The 20,464-nt window shown below is 37.1% G+C and overlaps 1 protein-coding gene across 10 annotated transcripts in view; it reads right to left on the bottom strand.

Moving 5' to 3' along the window:
• Window positions 1–20,464, bottom strand: part of TFDP2 (transcription factor Dp-2) — a 63,369-nt gene that overhangs the window by 7,618 nt on the left and 35,287 nt on the right. For 8 of the 10 annotated variants that reach the window (XR_012650975.1, XM_075031761.1, XM_075031762.1 and 5 more), the window contains 8 exons: window positions 19,524–19,645; window positions 16,986–17,033; window positions 15,461–15,623; window positions 14,773–14,919; window positions 12,032–12,100; window positions 10,232–10,383; window positions 6,225–6,391; window positions 228–333 (listed from right to left, as the gene is read on the bottom strand). Coding sequence is in view for 9 of the 10 variants with exons in the window: in XM_075031761.1 (XP_074887862.1) it covers window positions 228–333; window positions 6,225–6,391; window positions 10,232–10,383; window positions 12,032–12,100; window positions 14,773–14,919; window positions 15,461–15,623; window positions 16,986–17,033; window positions 19,524–19,645 (974 nt within the window). In the remaining variant the exon portion in view is untranslated. The remainder of the gene's footprint in view (window positions 1–227; window positions 334–6,224; window positions 6,392–10,231; window positions 10,384–12,031; window positions 12,101–14,772; window positions 14,920–15,460; window positions 15,624–16,985; window positions 17,034–19,523; window positions 19,646–20,464) is intronic. The other 2 variants (XM_075031764.1, XM_075031760.1) reach the window with 1 other exon arrangement.

Here is a 20,464-nt window from a genome sequence, read left to right as displayed (position 1 = left end):
TGAAACATGGATACAAAATAACTAGTATGCTCAAAATTCAAAGCATGTTGAATTGACCTTTCAAATACAATTACCAAGACGACAGAATAGGAGCCTTTCCACAATCAAAAATCAACCGTAATAGAAAAGATCTTATTTCTTGCCTGTAAATGGTATGAAATAGTGAGGTTACTGATAGTACTACAAGCATGTATTGCTATCCTTGAATAAAAAATTATTTTATTTACCTTGATTTAGCATCAGAAGTACCTCCTGCTACCTCTAAATGTGAAACTGCTTGTGCTGAACTTGAAAGTAACCCTTGGTTTATCCATGAAAATCCTGCAGACATATCTAGAAGAAAGGATAATTGTATTTATGATAGTTACTTAAATTTTTTCTTCCTTTTACAATCTTAAACTTTGCATTTTCTTTGCAGTTGGGATTCCTTAGTTTAGAAGTGAAGGTACCAGTAGCTTGAGTTGATTTTATACTGTAGATGTGTCCTGTTTACTCAAGATTAAATTTTATATATTTATATTTATGTATATACCCCCCCCCCCCGCCAAGTGTTTGTGGATGCACTCAAGCCTTGCACTCCCTCACTCAGAACTGTGGTTATTTCTATGAAGCTTTTCCCTCTGAAGAGAATTCACACTGCAGATGACCCTGCCTAGTAGGCCTATGCAATCAATCACAGGTACCTGAAATAATAGAGTTTTGGAGTCCTTTGTGGAAACCTCCTGCTACAAACTCATCCTCTCAAATGCCCCAACAGCTCTAAGTGCCTTTGCTGTGGTGCTTGGTGAAGGTACGAATGGAACTGTACTTGTCAGGACTGGAGATACTGCAGTGAAGCCACCAAGGCAGTATGCATTTCAGTTGTGTGTGTTCTGATAGCCAAAGGCCGTTTCGTTTTGGTGGTCTCATAGCTGGCTGTAACACAGCCCCCTAACCCATTCTGACAATGAATAGAGGCAGCAATCAGCTGCGGACATGAGCAGACCACAGCAAAAGGTCTTGTGCCAAGAGTATGAGAGAGCGCCTGTCGTACACTGCATGTGTGATGTGTAAGTATGTCTCCCTAGGGACAGGAAATTTGAGGATTAAAATGGTCTTGCAATAATGCTGAATTCCTTAAGGTAATTTCTTAAAAGCCCTCTGAGGGACATGAATGGGTTACTTAAATCCTCATAGTACTTGTTTTCAGATTCCCTAACAAGTAATGCCTGTCAGCTGTTTCCAGTAATGCACATTTCTGCCAAGAGAATCAACAAAACAAGTCCATTGACCCAATTACACTTAAGGGATAATTTTTGGGGGGTGTGTGTAGGGTGTGTTTTTAATTTGTTTCTTAGATAAGGTGTTTCTATTGACCTACCCAAATTCCATCCCAACACAAAGTTAAAATCAAGTTATCATCAGGACTGTCTAGTTCTTTGTCGTGGTGCTTGTGTGTGGTTCCAGCTGGAGGCATTAAACCAGGAGTTGGCAGACCTTACTGTTATTTTCTATGCCTAATGAAACCTCTGTTCTGTACAGCATGATGGCAGTAAAATGGGATTGCACTATTCATATTTTATCTAGAAGCAGATAAGAGGAATAACTAAATGTGTTTGTTACATACACTTTCTCATTTGTCCTTCTGTGTTCTTGTTAAGCTTTGGCTCCTTGAGATTTTGACAGTGTACTGCCTAGCATGGGGACTGTTTTAAGCAGGTTGTCACAGCCACATAAATTGGCTCATCATCCATTGGGATCCACAGACTGCCTTGTTTTGTGCTGTGGAGACTTGTTAGCAGCAAGGTATTTAAATGACATGTTACAAAGCAGGGCTAGCAAGGTTGATGTTCCTGCCAGCAGAGTCTTTGGAACATGACAGAAGACAATAAGTTGCAGCTTTAGGGCAATCTATGAGGATGGAATAGATCTGAAGAGTGGAATATGGACATAGCTCTATGGCTTTAATTAAGATTACCCTAAATGCAGCTTCGTTTTTACAGAGAACATGTTCTGACAGTCTCCTCCTGTCTTTGCAGGAGGAGGCTGAACCATTTGGAATGACTGCATTGTATTTAGATTAATGAAGTGGATTAGAGATGGATCACAGTGTTGTTTCCTGGTCTTTTGAAGGGGTGTACCTGTGTGTACATGCTTAATATTCCAGAGGAATAACAAGTCACTACTAGTAATCTTCATTTTATTAACATTTTGCGATAATAGCTAGTTAGCTTTTCTTTTTGAAGAGCAAGGTGAGGGTAAATACGGATTCTACACACAGGGCAGAAAGAAGGTTCATAGATGCACATCCCTGCCTTGTACTTTCATTGCCTTGTATTTCTAAATTCTATTTTCCAGTGGGCTCTGAGAAGCCAGGGAAAAGAGGAAGCGTGTGAAAGATGGGGAGTTTAAGAAGCCATTTCCTGTCTGGAAAAGACTGTCAAAAATCTAAGTCTGCCTACAATGAGAAGACTTACTATTTCTAGCAGAGTTGATAAATTACTAAAACAGCTACGTTTAGGAACCAGGGAAAGCAGCTTGGAAAAAAACTTCCCAATGTGGTACAGTTCAATATAGGAGTGTCATCCTGATTATGAACTAGGCATATCTTGCAGGAGATATACTTGGTAGAAATTTGTACTTTACATGAGAAGTCTCTAAAGGAATACCCTCGATAGCCTTTGGCAGTTAATACAAAAGTAAAAGTGCTGCATAGGATTATTGTTGACAGTTGAACAAGCTCATTCATTCAGTAGCTACTCTTATCTCTTCAGTTCCAACTCCAGCCCATTTTGCAGCCAAGGCTTATTACGCAGGTAGATCACAGAGCACTTCTTCATGCAGGGAAGAATAAAGCGTTGTAATCTAGAGATCCTAAACTGCACCACCTTCCCTGCCCACTGCCTTAGTGGGATACATATAAGTGGGATGTTGTTACCACAACCATTAGTGTCTCAGAATTTTTGTTTCCTGCTTTTTTTATTTGTAGTCTCATTTTTAGGACAAAGGCAGGACTTGGTTTTGCATTAACTGCCTGTAGTATATGCATGGCTTAGAAGGCACAGGATGTTACTCTGGATATGGTTCTACAAGAGCTGATGCTCGTCTCCATCAGTGGCATGTTTCGGTTCATCTAGCAATCTCACTCCCTCCTTTACACTTGAACTGTTCTGGTTTGAGGCTGTAGCTAGATACTTCTACATGCTAAATTGTCAGAAACTCCTCTGCCAAATAAAAAGCCTCTGGTTTAGTACCCTGAACAAGCTCATGAAGAGGGCAGAGGAAGATTAACTGTGTCAAAATGAAGAAATGGGCAGCAGTGTGTATTTAGGATTGTGACCCTGGGATGCCATCTTAAGCTGGTGCAAGTGTCATGTTTATTAGAAAAAAACATTGCCCCTTCCATAGGTATGAAGCTGGCAAGTACTGTGGTTGTAGTGCAGTCTGTTGTATGTCCATCACTTTTTCTAGATTTCTGACTTAGCTAAAGCAATACTTTAATGTTAACTTTTACTGTAAGTTATGGTTAAGCGCCTGTATCTTCTACTCTTACTCCCTTTCTGGAAACAAGAAAAAGTAAGGTCAAATCATGTCAGTTTTAGAAGTCTGCATCAATTACGACAATCAAGCAACAGAAAAATGTGTTACAAACATCATTTAAGATATACATAATACTTTATGGTGTTAATATGCCTTAGGTTCTGCTGATTTCAGTGCTAGTCAGACACCTGAGGATCGTACCAATGTAGTATTTGAAATACGTATTAAAAATACTCAAACACTTTTTGCTAAAACATCATAAACCCTATAGAAAACCTACAAGACACTACTTTTATCACATTAGGGCACTCAAAGAATGGCTAAAACACATGATCCTCCTGCAAAAAAAAATACACTAATAAGGTTTTGATGCATACATCAGTTCAGCAGTTCCAAGCAAATTATTTGGCATGTTTAATGCAACTGTAAGTTACTTTATTTATTTTTTTTTTTAAAGCTGAGATGGTCCAAGTTTTCTTTGTTAATTTTGAATTTCTTTCATTGAACTGGTTAAGACTTGGATTCTTCCAACTGTTACTCCAGCCCTATTGGCAAGCATTACAATACAAACTATTGTTAGTGCATGGAAATTAGAAATTATCTGAAAAAAAGATGACCAGGCTAAGGTCAAACTAACATCGTATGGGAAATGACTTACCTACTTAGACATATTAGAAACGGACTGGTTTCTACAGCAGTTGAGTTCATGGAGTCAACTAGTGTGGGAGAACTTTTTAATCTTGGTTGTAATAAACTTACTTGGTGAATAAATGAGACCTTGATTTGATTTTCTTGTATAGTGGTGACTGAAGCCAATGTACTTAAAGGTGTGATCATGAGAGCTATGGAAGTAATGATGAATTCTAAAAACCAGTGATAAGTCTTCCACTTCACTACACTGGCAGTGTAATAAACAATATCTAAAGACTGCCAAGGTTAAAATGGGAAGTTGTACTTAACCAAAAATATGTAATCAGGCAAATGATGGCTTTTCAAGTATTGCGCAAAACATTTAAATCTGTTCCCCTTATTTGTCAGTTACTGCCATTAGAAAGCTCTACTATGCAACTCATACTCTTAACTGTAGATTTGTGTTGTGTAATTAAGTAGCAAGGAACAGATAGAAGAAACCTTTAAACTAAATGTACATACTGTAGTAACAACACTTCTGGACTAATTTTTTCCAGAGGCTGAAACAGCTGAATGTAACCCATGTCTGAAGAGTACATTACCTGCTTCAATGCATTCTGAGTAAAAAATAAAATCAATACATTTCTTATGATTAAAAATCTGGATAGGTTTCTGGCTCCTGGTCTGCTACTAGGGAAGTAACCCTAATCACAACATTCTTTAAGAATATGCAATCTTAGAATCTGTTTTTTTCTGTTTGGTTTCTTTGAAACAGAGTACTATTTGTTTCTCACTTGCACAGGAACATCACAGTTGTTTTGCCTTTAATGCTTTCAATAAAAAACCCCACCAGCAGTACATTGGTGTGACTGATCTTTTTTTCAAAAGAAACTAAAATGGACTACTAATCACTAGTTAAGACATGTAGTTTCATTGCTTAATCTTTAAAAGCTAGTTTTACTAAGTAAATAGTGTAATGACACAGGGTTTTTTTGCAAATGTAAAGAAACCCTATTCTCTGAAAATAAATTAATGCAGGTTTAAAATGAAATAGAAATTTTAGTTTGCTCTTCAATACATGGGAGCAATTAAGTAACCTGAAGACTGCAACACTATTAAAAGATGTGGGTTCTGCTCCTTTCCCCTCTTTTACATTGGTGGTAAATCACGTGGTAAATAATAGTTGAATGAACCTGCAAGGAACAAACCCAGATGACTTTCAACATCTCTTTTTGGCACCAGTGCAGCCTTATGAAGACTTGGTGTGTAATTTCAAAATTGACCAAAATTAAAATATGAAATCTTAGTTTGAAATGTTAAAGCCATTTAAAATGTACTAATTTTAGTGAATGTAACTGAATTCTAATTTATATCCAGCAGAGTTTTACCATGACAAATTTTAAGAAACTGTTTCATTCTTAATTCTCTCACACAGCAAAATCAAGAATACAAAAACACATGTTCAGCTTCCTGGCTACTTAACTCTATTTTTCTTATCAAAACAAAATAGCATTTTTAATATAAAGTGTGCATTTAAAAGATCCTGACATAAAGATTAAATGTTCCAAACAGAAGGGAATCAACTTTAGAAAAGTGTAAAAGAAAAAAAAAACAAAAAAAAAAGTCAAATGTTTTAAGTTTCCAACTTCCCTGTGTGAAAGACACAGTTTTATACTACTGTAATTTAAACAAGACCAAAGCCTAGTTAGCAGAGAAGTCAGGGCAATAGCTTTGTTCCCCCTTTCCTCAAAAATGAAGGTCTGTATACAGTAGTTCATTGGGTAAGATTTCCTTTACAGATGAAGTCCCTCCAGAAACCTGAGAAAATATTGGGCTGAGTTTAAGCTTTGTGAATCAAAAATTTTTGAATTCTTAAATCAGTGTGAATTAAGTTTACAGGACAACTATGATAAACCTTCCAAAATTAACTGTAAAGCAGCTTATGTACCAACCCTACTAGCTCCCATATAACTTCAAACATTACATACCTATGTAAGTGAATATTAAATTTGCTTCAGTTAACTGATGTTATGGATTTGATCAGGAACGATATTTAAAAGTCTCATCTAACTTACCTGTGATGTAGCCTTCTAAAGCTTTTGGCACCAGGGATTTTGCAGTTCTTAGGTCCTCAGCTGAGCATTTGCCTGCCTCAAGCCCAAAGGACATTCCCATTCTCTTCAGCACCTCACTGTCATCATGAATCTCAAAAGTGTTATCGAAATTAAAGAGGTATTCAAATCTGCATGTAAAAAGTCAAAGTGAGAAGGTTTTGAAAAAAGTACAGCTATGCTTTTTTTGCCTATTTTTCCTTTTTTCTGGTATGCACTGAGGTGTCTAGATTCTTCATTATCTGTAAAGGGTCCTTAAGGAAAAAAGAGCGCAGCAAATGCTTTGTCACCTCTGTGACTGGCATGCCTACAGGGTTTAAAATAGCACTTTCTCAGTTAAAGTAACTTCACCACTGCAGGAAAAAAGTCTAAAATTTTCTACCTCATTAGACAGATTCAAAGGCGAACAAAGGCCTTGCTAAACATGAACCTTCACTTGTACCAAATCCAATACTTTTAAAGGTCACCTGCAGCCCTGTCACCAGAATAACTATTTTGGTTTTGCTTCTTTTACATTTCACTTTCTGTTCTAATGTGCAACACTCCTCCTGTGAAGTGACCTATTTTACCTCGGTATAACTTTGCTTTTTTGGGACGGATTTGGATGCAGCTAGCAAAGCAGTCTGTTCAGAGTCCTCTGTGTTCACAACCTACTATTTCTGCTGCAGGACTCTCAAAATGTTTTTCATTGCATATAGAAGTGGAAATAGTCACATAAACTTAATATAGCTTTAAGAAAAGCTGGGGCATCTAGACTGGCCTTATGCTATGATCACGGGCTATTAAAAGCCTGGACAGCATTGGTCCAGGGATTACAATATAAGGCTAGTTCCCAGTACCTCATTTTCTGCTGACAAAATCTTTGTCCCTGAAAAAGCAACCCATCCATGAGATACGATCTTTAAAAGATAACACACTGCTGCATCTTCCCTTAGCTCTCCAAGCTCGAGTCACATACAGATTTTCTTGATAGGTTTTTTTAATACTCATTTACTTATACCTGATCCAGTAAGTTTGGAAAAGTTACATCTTTTGTGCCTATACACAAGATTTTCATCTAGAAATCAACATGCTTTGCACTAGATGTAATTGTCAGTTAAAGGTATCCTTTCTTTTGTGACTCGTGTTACTTGTAAAACCTATTTTTTATGCATCTCTAGTTATTTAAGCGTAACCACATTAAAAGGGAAAATAAGATGTGTCACTATACCTTTAAATGGTACAATTACATTCCTGCTACCTAGACTGGTGCAGCTAAAGTCACATAACTATGTTTACACAAATAGGGGATGGGAGACCAGTGTCATACCAAGTTACTACCAGCAAGCTGTGTACTTAACTAAATAATAATTGAATTCAGCTTTTATGGTACAGGATTAAAGGCTGTATTTATTGATAGCTCTGTATTTCTCCTCCCATATGTTGTGGTCAAATACTGGATGCTAGAAAGGAGTATAACTCCTTTTTCCTCCCCTGCAAGTTTCCCGACAAAGAAACTTACAGGAGCATTTCTCCAGGATAGTTTCCAGGAACCTGCAGCCTCTGACACAGGAAGTCCCTACACTTCTACCTTTGCCATTAATAGCTATCTATCTGAGGGTTTTTATTTCAGGGACTTGACGTGACCCCTTTTTCAACTTACATAAACTTTTGGCATGAACAACATCAAATGCTATGATTTGCATAGACTAACTGTTACAAAAACACTTACATCCTTTTTGTCTAAAACCTGTCACCTGGTATCTTCTCTTAATGTCTTTTAACTTTAATAAGCAGCTGCATTTCCTATTAGAATAGAGATGTTCTAATTTTCCAAGTTTCTGATACATCTGTTGTGTCTGAATGCTTGTTTAAGTATTCTGGTTCCTTTTTTTTCCTTTTTCCTAAGACCTACAGCATTTATATAGAAGCACCATTTACACTAGATACATTTTTCCTGTTCAGGTGCCTGATCTTTTCAATGTAATATTTAACTTTTTCCTTTTTATCTGAAGACTCTGTTTTTCTTTACTCCAACTTCAGAAATGTCACTCCCACTATGCTGCTGGGCACCCGTCTGCCTTCTCACACTCTAAACAAAACTTGCCCAATAACCTCTTTGTTTTATATGTGAGAAATTTCATTCTGTTTTGGCTAGATAAAGCCTGTTCTTACATAGGAAAAAACTTAGAAGACACAAACCTCATGATGCTAAATCCCCCCTATATGTACCATCTTTCCAAGCAATTATTTTCTTTTGGAAGATCCTCTGTAAATACAATTTTAATAGCTAATGTTGTGAGCTTATCTGTTCATTGGACTTTCTAACATCACCTGCTGTTGCATCATAAATACTGACCAACCAATGCTTTTTATAAATGTTATTTGGGAGAAGAAAGGAAAATGGAAGCCCATACAACAGTGGGTTATTAACTGAGGTTGAAACCAAGTGAAGGGCAAGCACTCAAGTTGACCAGTAATGGGGTTAGGCAGCGCAAATGCTCTCCCATAAACTACAGAATTTGAATTCTCCAAACTGAGTCACCGCTTTCACCAACTGCCTTATTTAGCAGGTCACTGTAACAGTAGTTTAAACACTAGCAGTTTCTGGCACTGTTTATTTATATACTGGCACTGCCACTAATCAGTTGCACAAATAATAACCACAGTGGAAAGCTTGTTTAGTTTGGGTTAATTGTTGTACACCTAATCTCCAGTTGACAGTTATATTGAAGCTGGGTTATATAAACTTGAAATATCAACATTAAATAAATTTGGTGTGCTCATTTCAAGGAGTAGTGTTTTCTTACAGTTTGAGATTGTAGAAGCATATTACACTTCTCTGGATCCCAATGCCAGTTTAATATCCAACAACTTCAAAGCAGCAGTCTGAAGTTTCAGTATCAAATCATTCAACTTTGTAATGACTTCAAACCTAAATATACAGCACTGTTTGAAAGTGCAGTAAGAACTTTATAGTATGCCTATAAAATAAGGGTATAGTTAAGCTAAACCAATATTGATCCTAAAATTCCCAACTTGCTGAACTGCAGTGCCAATGGGAGTATTCAAAAAATTTTGTCACAGAATGCACTGCACTTCAAGTCCAATTTTCTACAAAAATTCAACCTTTAATAGTACTGCTTTTTTGCATGTTGATGTTTAGGTTACTAGAGACTGTCTATTTTTGCTTTATGTTAATTGACTTGAAGTTCAATATGGGATTTGTATACCACAGAGTGAAATCTGTAACCTACACTATTAAAGCAAAGCCAGCTATTTTCAGCTAATAAACTAGTTGTGATCCAATAAACAGTTAACATAACAGTACCTCATACTTTCAGCCATATTTTCACAGGATGAAGAGCATAAGCACCCCTAAGTACACATGTGGAAGATTTCCAGATTATACTAAGAGTGCAACTATAACAGTTTGCTTACAAAGACAGTATTTCAGATTTCTATGTAATTTCCTTCCCTTTTTTCCTTCAAAGAGCTAGGTGCAACCTTTTTGCTATTCAAAGTCACTTCCAAAGTTGTTGTTATTACCTCTAGGATGTTACTTATGTTACATGGATCACCTTGTGTTTCTGACTAAATACATCTATGGTGTATTAGGAATAAGAATTCAGAAGCACTACCACATGGCTTCATTAAAATCTAGTGCTGTCCTAGTATATAATTTCATTCAGTTATTTCTCCTGTGCAGTGAATGCTCTTTGAAATGTCAGTCTGAAGTGCCTTTTACAACAGTGAAAGTCAGCCTGTTTTAACTAGTGGTTGTAAAGCAACGTTGATAAACTTATTCCTATTACGGCTGCAGTTGCATTAAATATTAAAAACAAAACAAAACACCCCCCTGAAGTGACAGTAGCAAATTTAAATACATAATTACTTTTAGTAAACTAGAAAAATTTCTCTCATTTGTTCAAAGAAAAATTCCAGTCCACAAAGAAAATAAAATTCTAAAAATTGATTCCACAAACACTCACTTATCACTTGATATGCTGCAGTCTATAACTGTTCTTTTGCTAGTGTTGACTATTAAGAAAGGCAGCTGTATTGTTGAGTTCAAAGCTGGAGGGCCTTGATTTTGTTGTTCATTTTGCTGATTTCTTTGTACCAAGTTTTTGAATGCTATTTGCTGAAGAAAGAAAGAAAGAAAAAACGATCACTGACCATGAAAGAGAAGACATCAGTGTTTCCAGGAAGTGTAACTTCCTAGCTCTTATTTACCAACTCTTAATACTTCCAGTAATTTTCTGCCAAAAAGTAAGCAGCCTGACTTCCTCTTTGCACTAGTGAAGCTCACCAGGAACAGAAGTTAAACACAAATTTTTCACACATATCCTAATGGCTATGCCCCCCTCACAATCCCTGGAGCAGAAACAAGAAAGGAACAATAAAGCTTGGGGGAGAATGGTTCCCCATTTCTTTTGAAAAGGCACTGGAGTCAGAGGTCTTCTCTGTTATTTTACATGCATAATTACCTCAAACTAGGAGCTAGTTCCACTGAAGCAAAAGTTAACAGAAATTACAGCATTCCCCCCCTTCCCATGATCCATATTGTCTTCCCTTTCTCATCCATCACCCCCTTTTCTCTCTCAAAGAGTGAGTGTTGAAATTCTCCTCTGAATGTTTTTTTAAACAGGTGCCATTCGTGACACCACTTGCTCTCTCCTGAATTCTTATATCTGACTGCATATGTATGAAAACGTGTGGGTTTAGGAAATGTTATTTGAGGGATTGGAAGTCTGTACGTACCCACTTTGAGGCACTACTTATTCCACTCAAGGTGAAGATGGGTAGACAGAATCCCAAAGGACTGATAAACCATTTGACAATGAACATAATCAAGGAAATAATGACAGTTGTAGATAGTAAGGGAGTGCAATTCTGTCATTTTCAGACTAATAGTTAAGAAGGCCTGAGTTGCCTTATTTTCACCAGGTTAATTTCATGTTACTCTTAGAGAAGCTGCTAATTTATTAGGTTAGATAGATAGAATCAGAATTGTACCCTAAGTAGAGAAACAGGTTTTGGTGATGAGAAAAGGAGAAGCATCAGATATTTAAAAGTTTCTGTGCATATCTAATTACATGAAAATTGTATCACTATAGTTAGACCACAAAAAAGATACAGTCTTATTGTCTGTAACCTCATAAAAAAGTCTGATTACATTTAAATTACTGAAAGTCTGCACAGACCAAACCACTTAAGAATGCTGATAAATGTATTTTATAAAATGTTCCTTTATAAGCAAAGACGGATTTGAAATGTACTTCTGCAATCAAAGCCAGAACTCAAGTCATCTCAAAGGTGCACCTCGGAATGTAAAAGAGCTGGATTTGCCAGCCTTCCATTGGTTAGGATCCAGAAATGTCTATCTCCCCCAAAACAACTCTGTACATATTTACACAAGTCCAGTTGTAAATATCATAGCTTAGAACCAAAGAGAAATTTTCCAATAAGAACTACTCAGAGAAGGTAATGCTGGGGGCGGGGCTTGGAGTCAACCAAGGGGACTTGTGAGTTGTTCCCATTCCCACTAATGTTGACAAGCTTCAGCAGAACACTTACAAAAGCTTGTGGCATGCAGATGCAGCACGCTGTTTTACAATAGGTAAAAATGAACCAGAAACTGAGGGTAAGAGGTCCCCCTACTAGAATCCAGAAAGGTCACAAGTATGAAGCTTTTCTCCCTAGTATATCATAGCTGCTAAATAAATCTAGCAATTTGATAATTGCTAAAATTTGATAATTTCATTTATAGAAAAAATAATTAAATATACCTGCAGCAGCAGTTCTTGTAGTTGGGCTCGCTTCTGTTTTATCCTTTCAATCCGTTTCTGTTTTTCTATCTTAAAATACAAATGTAAATGCATCAAGATAATTACTTTGTTACCTTGTCTGTTCCATTTTGCCAAACTAAACAGGCTTTAGAGCTATACCAGTGTGCTAGCACGATTACAAAAATCCATACTTTCTTTGTAAATGGTGGAGAATTCCATGGCATGGTAAGTAAATTTTGCACAAGTCTTTTCAGCCCTACCTGTTTGCCATGTATTTCTTCTTTTTTCAGGCTTATCGCATGGTCACATGAGTTTCTCCATAAAACAGGTCTGACAAACTATAATTTCTTTCTTTGTCAACAATTTTAACTTCAGTAAAGAATCAATTATTACAAGATGTAGGGGTCGGCGTTCGGAAGATCTCGCGTTGTCACGGAAAGTTAGAGGATTAGTCGCAGCCTTGTGATGTACCTGTAACCCCACCTCCCCTTGTTAGTATAAAAGGAATTAACTGCGCAATAAAAGGCGGAAGTTGGCGCTCACACTGTGTGTGTTATCTGTCTCTTTCCCTGGTCCGGGCCGACCAGTGATCTAAGCGTGGCACCTTGATATGTAGCGAATGCTACAACAAGAGACCGTCTTATTTCCCCACCCATTCCTCCTCTTCTGTACTATGCACTGAACACCGATGAGCACCAAACTAAAGGTTTGCTTGAGAGGGTGCTTTGGGTTTGGTTTTTTTTTTTCCCTCCTGCCCTCCACTTTTTTGGAATTGTGCACATCCCTTCCACTGTTCTAGCTGCAAGCTGCTAGACATAAATGTGTGGAGACTGGGCTCAGGATCATCACCTGCATCTTTCCAGTGATCTCCACTTTTTGTTTGGACCGCTCATTTGAGTCTTGATTAAACTAACAAGATTTCAGCAACAAAAAGGGGGTAGAGGTAACCTTTTCTACGTGAGCACAGAATCCATTTCTTGCAACAGTTTTCTTAATGCCAGTTAATGGGGCAAAGCTATCCTCAACCTAAGTATGCAGTGTTTGGGACAGCGATAGTACTGGATGCCTATTGACACTGCAGATACAACCAACAGTATTTTAAATAGTGTTCTGGGGGAACACTAAAGAATTGGACAGCAGTCATCATGTTTAAAAGGTTTTTTTCCTCATCATCCTGTTGGTGCCAGCACTGTATCACAGCTCCCCAAAATACTAAAACCTTAAATTACCTTTTCATTCAACCACTGAAACTAAATGATGCAGTCTTTTAAAACTTAGCTGCACTAAACCCCCCTATTTTATTTACAGTGTTGCTTTGTGGTGGTTCCCCACACACAGACTTTAATGTTTTAAATGCTTCCTTCAGAGCACAGTAGATTACTTTCTTTTCTGGGACAAATATGTAACTCTTAAAACCAATAAACTGTACAGATAGTATTTAGACACGGTTTCTATATAACAAGCTTTTTTGTACTGATTTCTCATTTTTGTACTGGTAATCTTATTATGGAATTACACTGTAAGAAGTGTTGGCTGTTTATACAGCTTTAAAAGCAAAATTAATTCTGATTTTCACACCGTAAAAATGCAGCTTTATTTTCTTTTCTTTTCTATTATGTCACAGGAAGCAACATTTTAAGAAAATATGCCTGGCTTCCATTTTGTGCATATGTAATTAGAGCCTGAAACAGTGAATAGCATACGATCATTGTAGGTGACACAATGAAATTCAAGTTCTGCACTTGTAACAATAACCTATGCTGAAGGTAATGCATTCAGGTGAATGCATGTAAAATGTAGATTTATCCATGATTTAAAAAAAAAAAAAAAAAAAAAAGAAAGAATCCTGGAGTATAATGATTGAATACATGCATACTCCTTGGGGGGATGTATTTTCCAAGTTGCTGTAATGGACAAGGATAGTAAAAGCTTTTTTCCTACCACATCTAGAAAGACAACTGATGTAAATGAACCTGCACAAAATAAATTGTTCTGTACTAGAGAGGGACCCCACCTGGCTTTTAAGATATTTAGTGTCACAAGTATCACAAATACAATACATATTAAAGTGTATTTACAGACAGTTATTACAGCACTCTCTAGTACTAAAGTACAGTAACTTGTGCTTTTTATTTATAGAGCATTTGGCCTGAAGGACAAGCAACATTTGTGCATGTAAGTTCTGGCATCCCTGCAAAAACACGGTAACTCCTAGCCTGCTGGAAAAATAATGGAAAAAACCAAGACATAAAACTTCTTTTTTTTCCCTGCCAGTTCATAGCTAGTATTTGACATCCTAGCAAGAATTATTTTTCAATTTAATTTCCTTTGAATGGCATTTCCAAATACAGACATTAATAGAAAATTCATCTTCTTTCAAATGTATACCATTTTGTAAGCATAACTGCACTATAAATTCTTTTAACTTTCTTCTGGTTAACTCAGGCTACTACAGACTTTGATCTTAAAAGTAATCCCTGATTTAATCAATGTCCATTTTTGTAAGGTAAACAAGTTTGGTTTTTTTAAACTTCATGTCATGTATACTAAATAAAACTGAACTAAGCGTACATAAACTTGTCCTTTCACAGTCCTCAAGTATCAAAAGTTGTATTTTCATAGTGTGCAAGAGTCAAACCCAGTCTGGTTCAAATTGAGAAAAAAACCCCTCTTCTGAAGTAGAGCAGATCTATTATCACAACCTGTGAACTATATAGAATTTCCCATCTACCTCACCTTACCTCTAGATTCTGACATTCCTGAGCTGAGTTTGTAGGAAGGCCAATCCATCTGATTTCCTTCTTCTCCTTTGAAATTATGTTCATTGCCATCAGGACATTAAGGGCATCGTAAACTCTCCGTCTAATATTTTTCTGATCATAAGCCTGCTAAGAAAACAATGCAGCATTAATTACAACAAAAGAATTCAAAAAGGAGAAAAAGATTGAACACATCCTTCATAGATATGTAGAAAATAAAAAGGCAAAATGGCAGTTTAAGTCAGAGTGGTATTAAAAGATGATGCCTTCATCTGTGCTACTCCCTGGATACCACATGAGCGTGTTTGCTTGCACATGGAAGCTTCAGGCCTTCTTGAAGCCTCCGTGCAGCAGATTCCAATCACGGCAAGTCTGTTACAGTTGAAAAGCCTGGCAAGACCACATACGGTGTGTACAAGAGTAGCCTTTTTTTAAAGAGAATTCTTCTGGCAGACTTCTCTATTTCGTTTATAATTTAGTGTGAGTTCAATTCCTCATTTTATTTCTATATTTTTAATTTTCAGAGGTTAATTCTTTATATTTGGGAAGTAGTTAAGTGAAGGAAAGTATGGAGTGTGGCAGGACAGTGCAGGAACAGAAGAGACAGAATTTCATGATAAACCAGACAATTTTGTAATGGTATAACAAATTTCAACACATATTTGCTTACCGAATCTGTAGCTAGGTGGCTGTTAGAATTTGTGAATTCTGATACCAGCTCATCAGCAACTTCATTGTATGAAGTTGTTCCTTTACGTTGAACTTTTTCACATACTTTCATTGAAAAATGCCTCAGACCCTTCCCATTTTTATCTCCTTTTTTGCTTCTCTTACTGGAAGGAGAAAAGTAATTAATACATTGAATGGTAACAAGCTACTTTGCTACACAGCAAAAGGTCTACCTTTTGCAACAGGAATCAGAACTCATGACATTATGTACTACCTAAAAGAAAAATAAAACTCTTCAGCTTTTTTGAATCAGTTTCTCGATTCTTACAAGTTGGCAAAAAAAGTACACTGGAGCCCCTTCCCCTTTCCCAGTGATTTCTACACTGATAGTATTTGAACACGTGCTACTGGGCAGATGCTTAAAAAACTGGATTTGTAATTAATCTCCAGGTAGTTTTACAAAAGCAACCAAAAAAGGGGGAAAACCTCACGGGGTGTTTATGTGCCTGGAAGCCAGATTTACAGGAACCCTCGTGTTTGTGCTTAAAATAGAAAGGCTCAGACATCCCTATTTACAATACAGCAGAAGATACCTTAATTCTCCTAATGACCAAAGTTTAATATCTGTGCCATCATAGTTAAGACTGAGATACAAGAATCTCTTTTGTGGAGAGTAAGTACATATTCGTTGGGTTTTATGGTGCCAAATTAATAACTGGCAACTGTCAGGGTTATTTTCCATTCACTTTCTTCCTCCTGAAAAGCAAGAGCTTAGATAATGATAATGGAAAAAACAGGAGCAATTGGTTTTATCACACAAACTAGATTTGGATGCGTATTTCAACAGAAGCCTTTAAAAAGCTCAGCTGTGGTGGTGTGTTTGGTTTGTTTTTTTAATTACAGTTTTACAAGTTGGTTTGATAATATGTTTCAGGGAGATCTATTATTTTACAGAAAAAGGTCTAGTTCTGTCAAGAGTAACAAGCTAAGGAGAACATTAAAAGAATGCTTTTCAAAATTTTGCATTTAAGAAATTTTGTATTTAAGAAAACAGAACACTGGAAAGAAGGACAGAAGTAAAGGAAGAGTGGAAAGGAATACCAGAATATTTAAAAAAACCCAACACTCCTAATCCCTATGCAGTTATTCAATGTGAGAAACCCCCAGAAGGTAAACAAATAACACCACCCTGAATGCATTCAAAGAAGTTTTGGAAGCAAAGGAAAAGATCATCTGTTTACAAGTATTTGTCACACTGAAAACTAGAACAATCCTGTTTCTGAAGATGTGTTGTGTTTGTTTTTCACAACTCCCAGTATCATCTGTAACAGAAAATGTATTTATCAGGAAGTGATAAAGCAAGGAGTAATGCATTAGAACTAACTATGAGGAACAAATAACACACAGCATGGAGGAGTGAAAACTGCTTAAAGTGGGAACTGGACACCCATCCCTCTGAAGGGCAGATCCGAAGAAGTAAACCAGGTATGACTGTATACATAAAATACATGTTCAGTAATACTCACCTTTCTGAAAAATCTGATTCTATGAATTCTCGAGTCCGCTTTCTGTCCCTAAGAAAAGACAATTCAAACTTAGATGAAAATAACATTATATACTTAGACCAACAAAATCAATGTATTTGCGGCCTAGCTGGGTACTGATGTTTGCTGTTACCTGTATACTGCAAGGGCAAAATGGCACACACGCAGCTTGACAGAATTTGAGAGAAGGTGGCTAGGACTTTGGACGTGGTCTGAGCTCAGTGCCAGGCAAGTTCTGTTCCCAATTTTACGACACTTTGCCCATATGATTTTAGGGAATTCACTTCATTTGGAACTATAGGAAGTACTGACATGAGCTACATAACCAAATCCCATCAAAAAGGAGAAGCTGGGCTCCTTTGAACCTTCCTATTTAAAATTCCTCCATGTGGAAAAAAAATGCCTTTAAACAGCACATCCTATATTTTCAGGACATTGAATGTTTTGGTACCTTTAAACAAAAAACAAGGTAAAACATTAAACATGTTCACGTTAGAGCTGATGCATACAGAGCTGAAGAGAGATACTCTGAAGAAGTAGCTGACATGAATTTTGCATAGGAGTAGCAGTTGCCCATCATTGCCGGTTTCCTTATCATACTGTTTATTAGCTACAGCAAGCGGACTGCAGAAGTTGTATTCCAAACTTGTCTTTTATTCTTGCAGCTGATACAAAGCACATTGCTCAAGAACTATCGGTAAATTACTTCACATTGTTAACCCTGCAGGTTCAAAACCAGGTCTCACAGCACATACTTAGGCAGCTAGAAACCTGACAGCATTATGAAGGGAGCTGAACAAAAATGATGGACTTGAAGGTATGTGCCTTGAAAGCCTGCGTGTATTTGGTTGTGCGATCCAGAACCCATCAGCAGACGTCTTTCTCAGCAGCAACAGCAGGATTTTTATCTTTGGCAATCCCTGTCCATGGTGCTTAACCGCTCACACTGCGCAACTGGGGGTCCGAGTGCAGCGGAGCTGGGGCAGGGGGCTGGAACGGCAGGGAATGGAGAGCTGTCCCCTAGTCTGTAAGCCAGGCTGCCAGAGGCTGTATGGAGCCCTGAGAATGATACGCTCTTGTCTCATTTGATTTTGGAAACAATTTGAAACCTGTGAAGAGGAGTAAACAACGGGTAAAGCAAGGAGTCTGGACTTGCAATCCTCTGGAACCATCTTCAGCAAGGGCTCACCGCTTAGGTTCCACAATACCACAGACCCTTCCTCACCTCTGTTCTTCAGAGGAAAATATGACCTATTGTATGGACTTCTGCAGGGATCAATATTGATTGGTCAGTCTGGAGAATATCTTGCTCCTTTTTATCGGCGAAACAATAGTTGGGCTCAGTGGAAATACTGTGTCTAGATTTTGACTGTATACAAACAGAAGGATGGTGCTTCTCTCTGGGAATCTCCATCAATTGCGTTTGGATGAAGCTGAAGAAAGCTAATGGGCATTGATTCTTCGGTTTAGCAAGCTGTGAACAGACACTATAGCTTTTCCCTCCTCTGGGTACTGAAAGAACTTCAGCCTGGCCTCCACATTTCACAAAATTTGCAGAAACAAAGTAATCTTTGACAACTCCTTTTTCAAATCAGAACTAAGTGGATTCAAAAGGTATTTTGAGGAGATAAACAGATACTCAGAAAAAAAATCAAGCTTAAAAACTGCTTAGCTGGGCATGCAGTTTATTGACTCTATGGTAGGAATATAGCGACTGGGAAGTGCAAGCCTCTGACAGTCCTTGCTAACAGCATAGAAAGAAGAAAGTCAAGGCACAAACAAACACTATACTGTCATTTCTGCCATGTCCTAGATGCTCCATTTTCCCACCTCTAAAGCTGGAAAGGTACTACTGACTTGCATCACCTGTTTAGAAAAAATTAACCCAGATACAGAAAAAATTACATTTTAATTTTCAGAGGCAAAGCACTACATCTGTCTTGAGACAGATAAATTCAGCAGTATGGGGATTAAAAAAAAATTTTTTTTTTAAAAAATCATGAAATACTGTAAAGACCAGATTTCCTTAGAAGAGATAAAGATAGTCATGTTACTTTGGAGTACCTCAGAACCCCATGAAAACCTGTTTCTACTGTAAAATAGTAATAAAAATACAACATTGATCACATTCAAAATTTTTCATTAAGAGCTTTATTCTTAAATGCCTCTTGGAAGTGTTTTTGACAGTCTCTCCTCCTGTTGGCACCTGCTGATATGCTCAACAGCAAAGCTACTTGGATATCCCATGAACTTATGAAAAAAATAAAGGCTTCTTTTAACAGGACTCACAAATTTGTGACTTTCCATTTTCACAAAGAAACAGAGAGTGAAGTGACTGGTGCTTGTAATTCTGCATTCACATGCTCCAGACATCGAAAGTGCATAATGGGCTACAGAGCATACTCCTTTTAGTTGTGCAAGAACTAGAAGCCATAAGCCAACATACAGAAACATCAGTATAAATAAAGGAAAACATCAGAACAGATCCTCAAGCATCTTTAAATAAAACAAAAATCTTACCCTGGGACCCAGCCAGAAGCTTCTGTTATGTGTGTCTGGGTGACCATTGTTGGAGCTGGGTTATATGGACTCCCAATCAGAACACTCCCTGAATTGGTCAGTCTTTGTGATGTGCTTATGATCTATGAAAATTAGAAATAAAAACCACAGATCTCTTAAGAAAACAGAGGTTACCACAGCCCAAAATCCATACTAAGCATGGTACTAAGGAAAAAAATAATAATTCTGTACCAGATGCAAGCTGCAGTCAAAATATACAGAACAGATGTCATCAGAAGACCTTCATACATGAAAGTAATTACAATGCTGCTAAGTTTTCTACTAATTGTACCATATTACTGTATAATTCATATGGACAAGATCTAGACAAATATAAATAATTACTAGGTATGGCAGATAGACCTGTACCTATATACAACTAGTTGTTTCTCTGAGAGTATGTCTAGGCAATTTCTTGATCACTGTAATCAATAAAGCCTCCTTTCCAATGGATTTGTCTCTTGCAATCATCTGTCTTTGCTACCAAAGACAATCTGAGCTGCAGGCAAAAGTATTCCCTGCAGTTTCTAGCATTCACAAGATCTCAAGACATTCTAGCAAGCTAATAATACAACATTGTACCTATGGTATTAAATGTAAAGTCTGTACAGTATAGATAGAAATTTAAATTTCTTCAAACATGGTGAAATTGTATGTACAACAGTTGTTAACACTGAGACACTTGGTCTCAACTTTGAAATCACATCTAAGTTCATTCTTTAAAGTAGGTCATCAGAAGAATTTAGATTGTATTTAAAAACAAAACAGTGTTAACAGTCAGTTAAGTTAGTTAGTCTTTAAAATAATACACATTTTAAATTATTTTGATTCCAGTATGGTAAGATTCATACCAAAGCTTCATGGACAATGCTTTTTACTCATATATCTTATTTTGCTTTTTT

Source organism: Buteo buteo, chromosome 7 (assembly GCF_964188355.1).
Source record: "Buteo buteo chromosome 7, bButBut1.hap1.1, whole genome shotgun sequence".
In the NCBI taxonomy this organism is placed as follows: Eukaryota; Metazoa; Chordata; class Aves; order Accipitriformes; family Accipitridae; genus Buteo; species Buteo buteo.
Note: the sequence above shows the minus strand (reverse complement) of the source record. Positions and strands in the feature narration are given on the sequence as shown.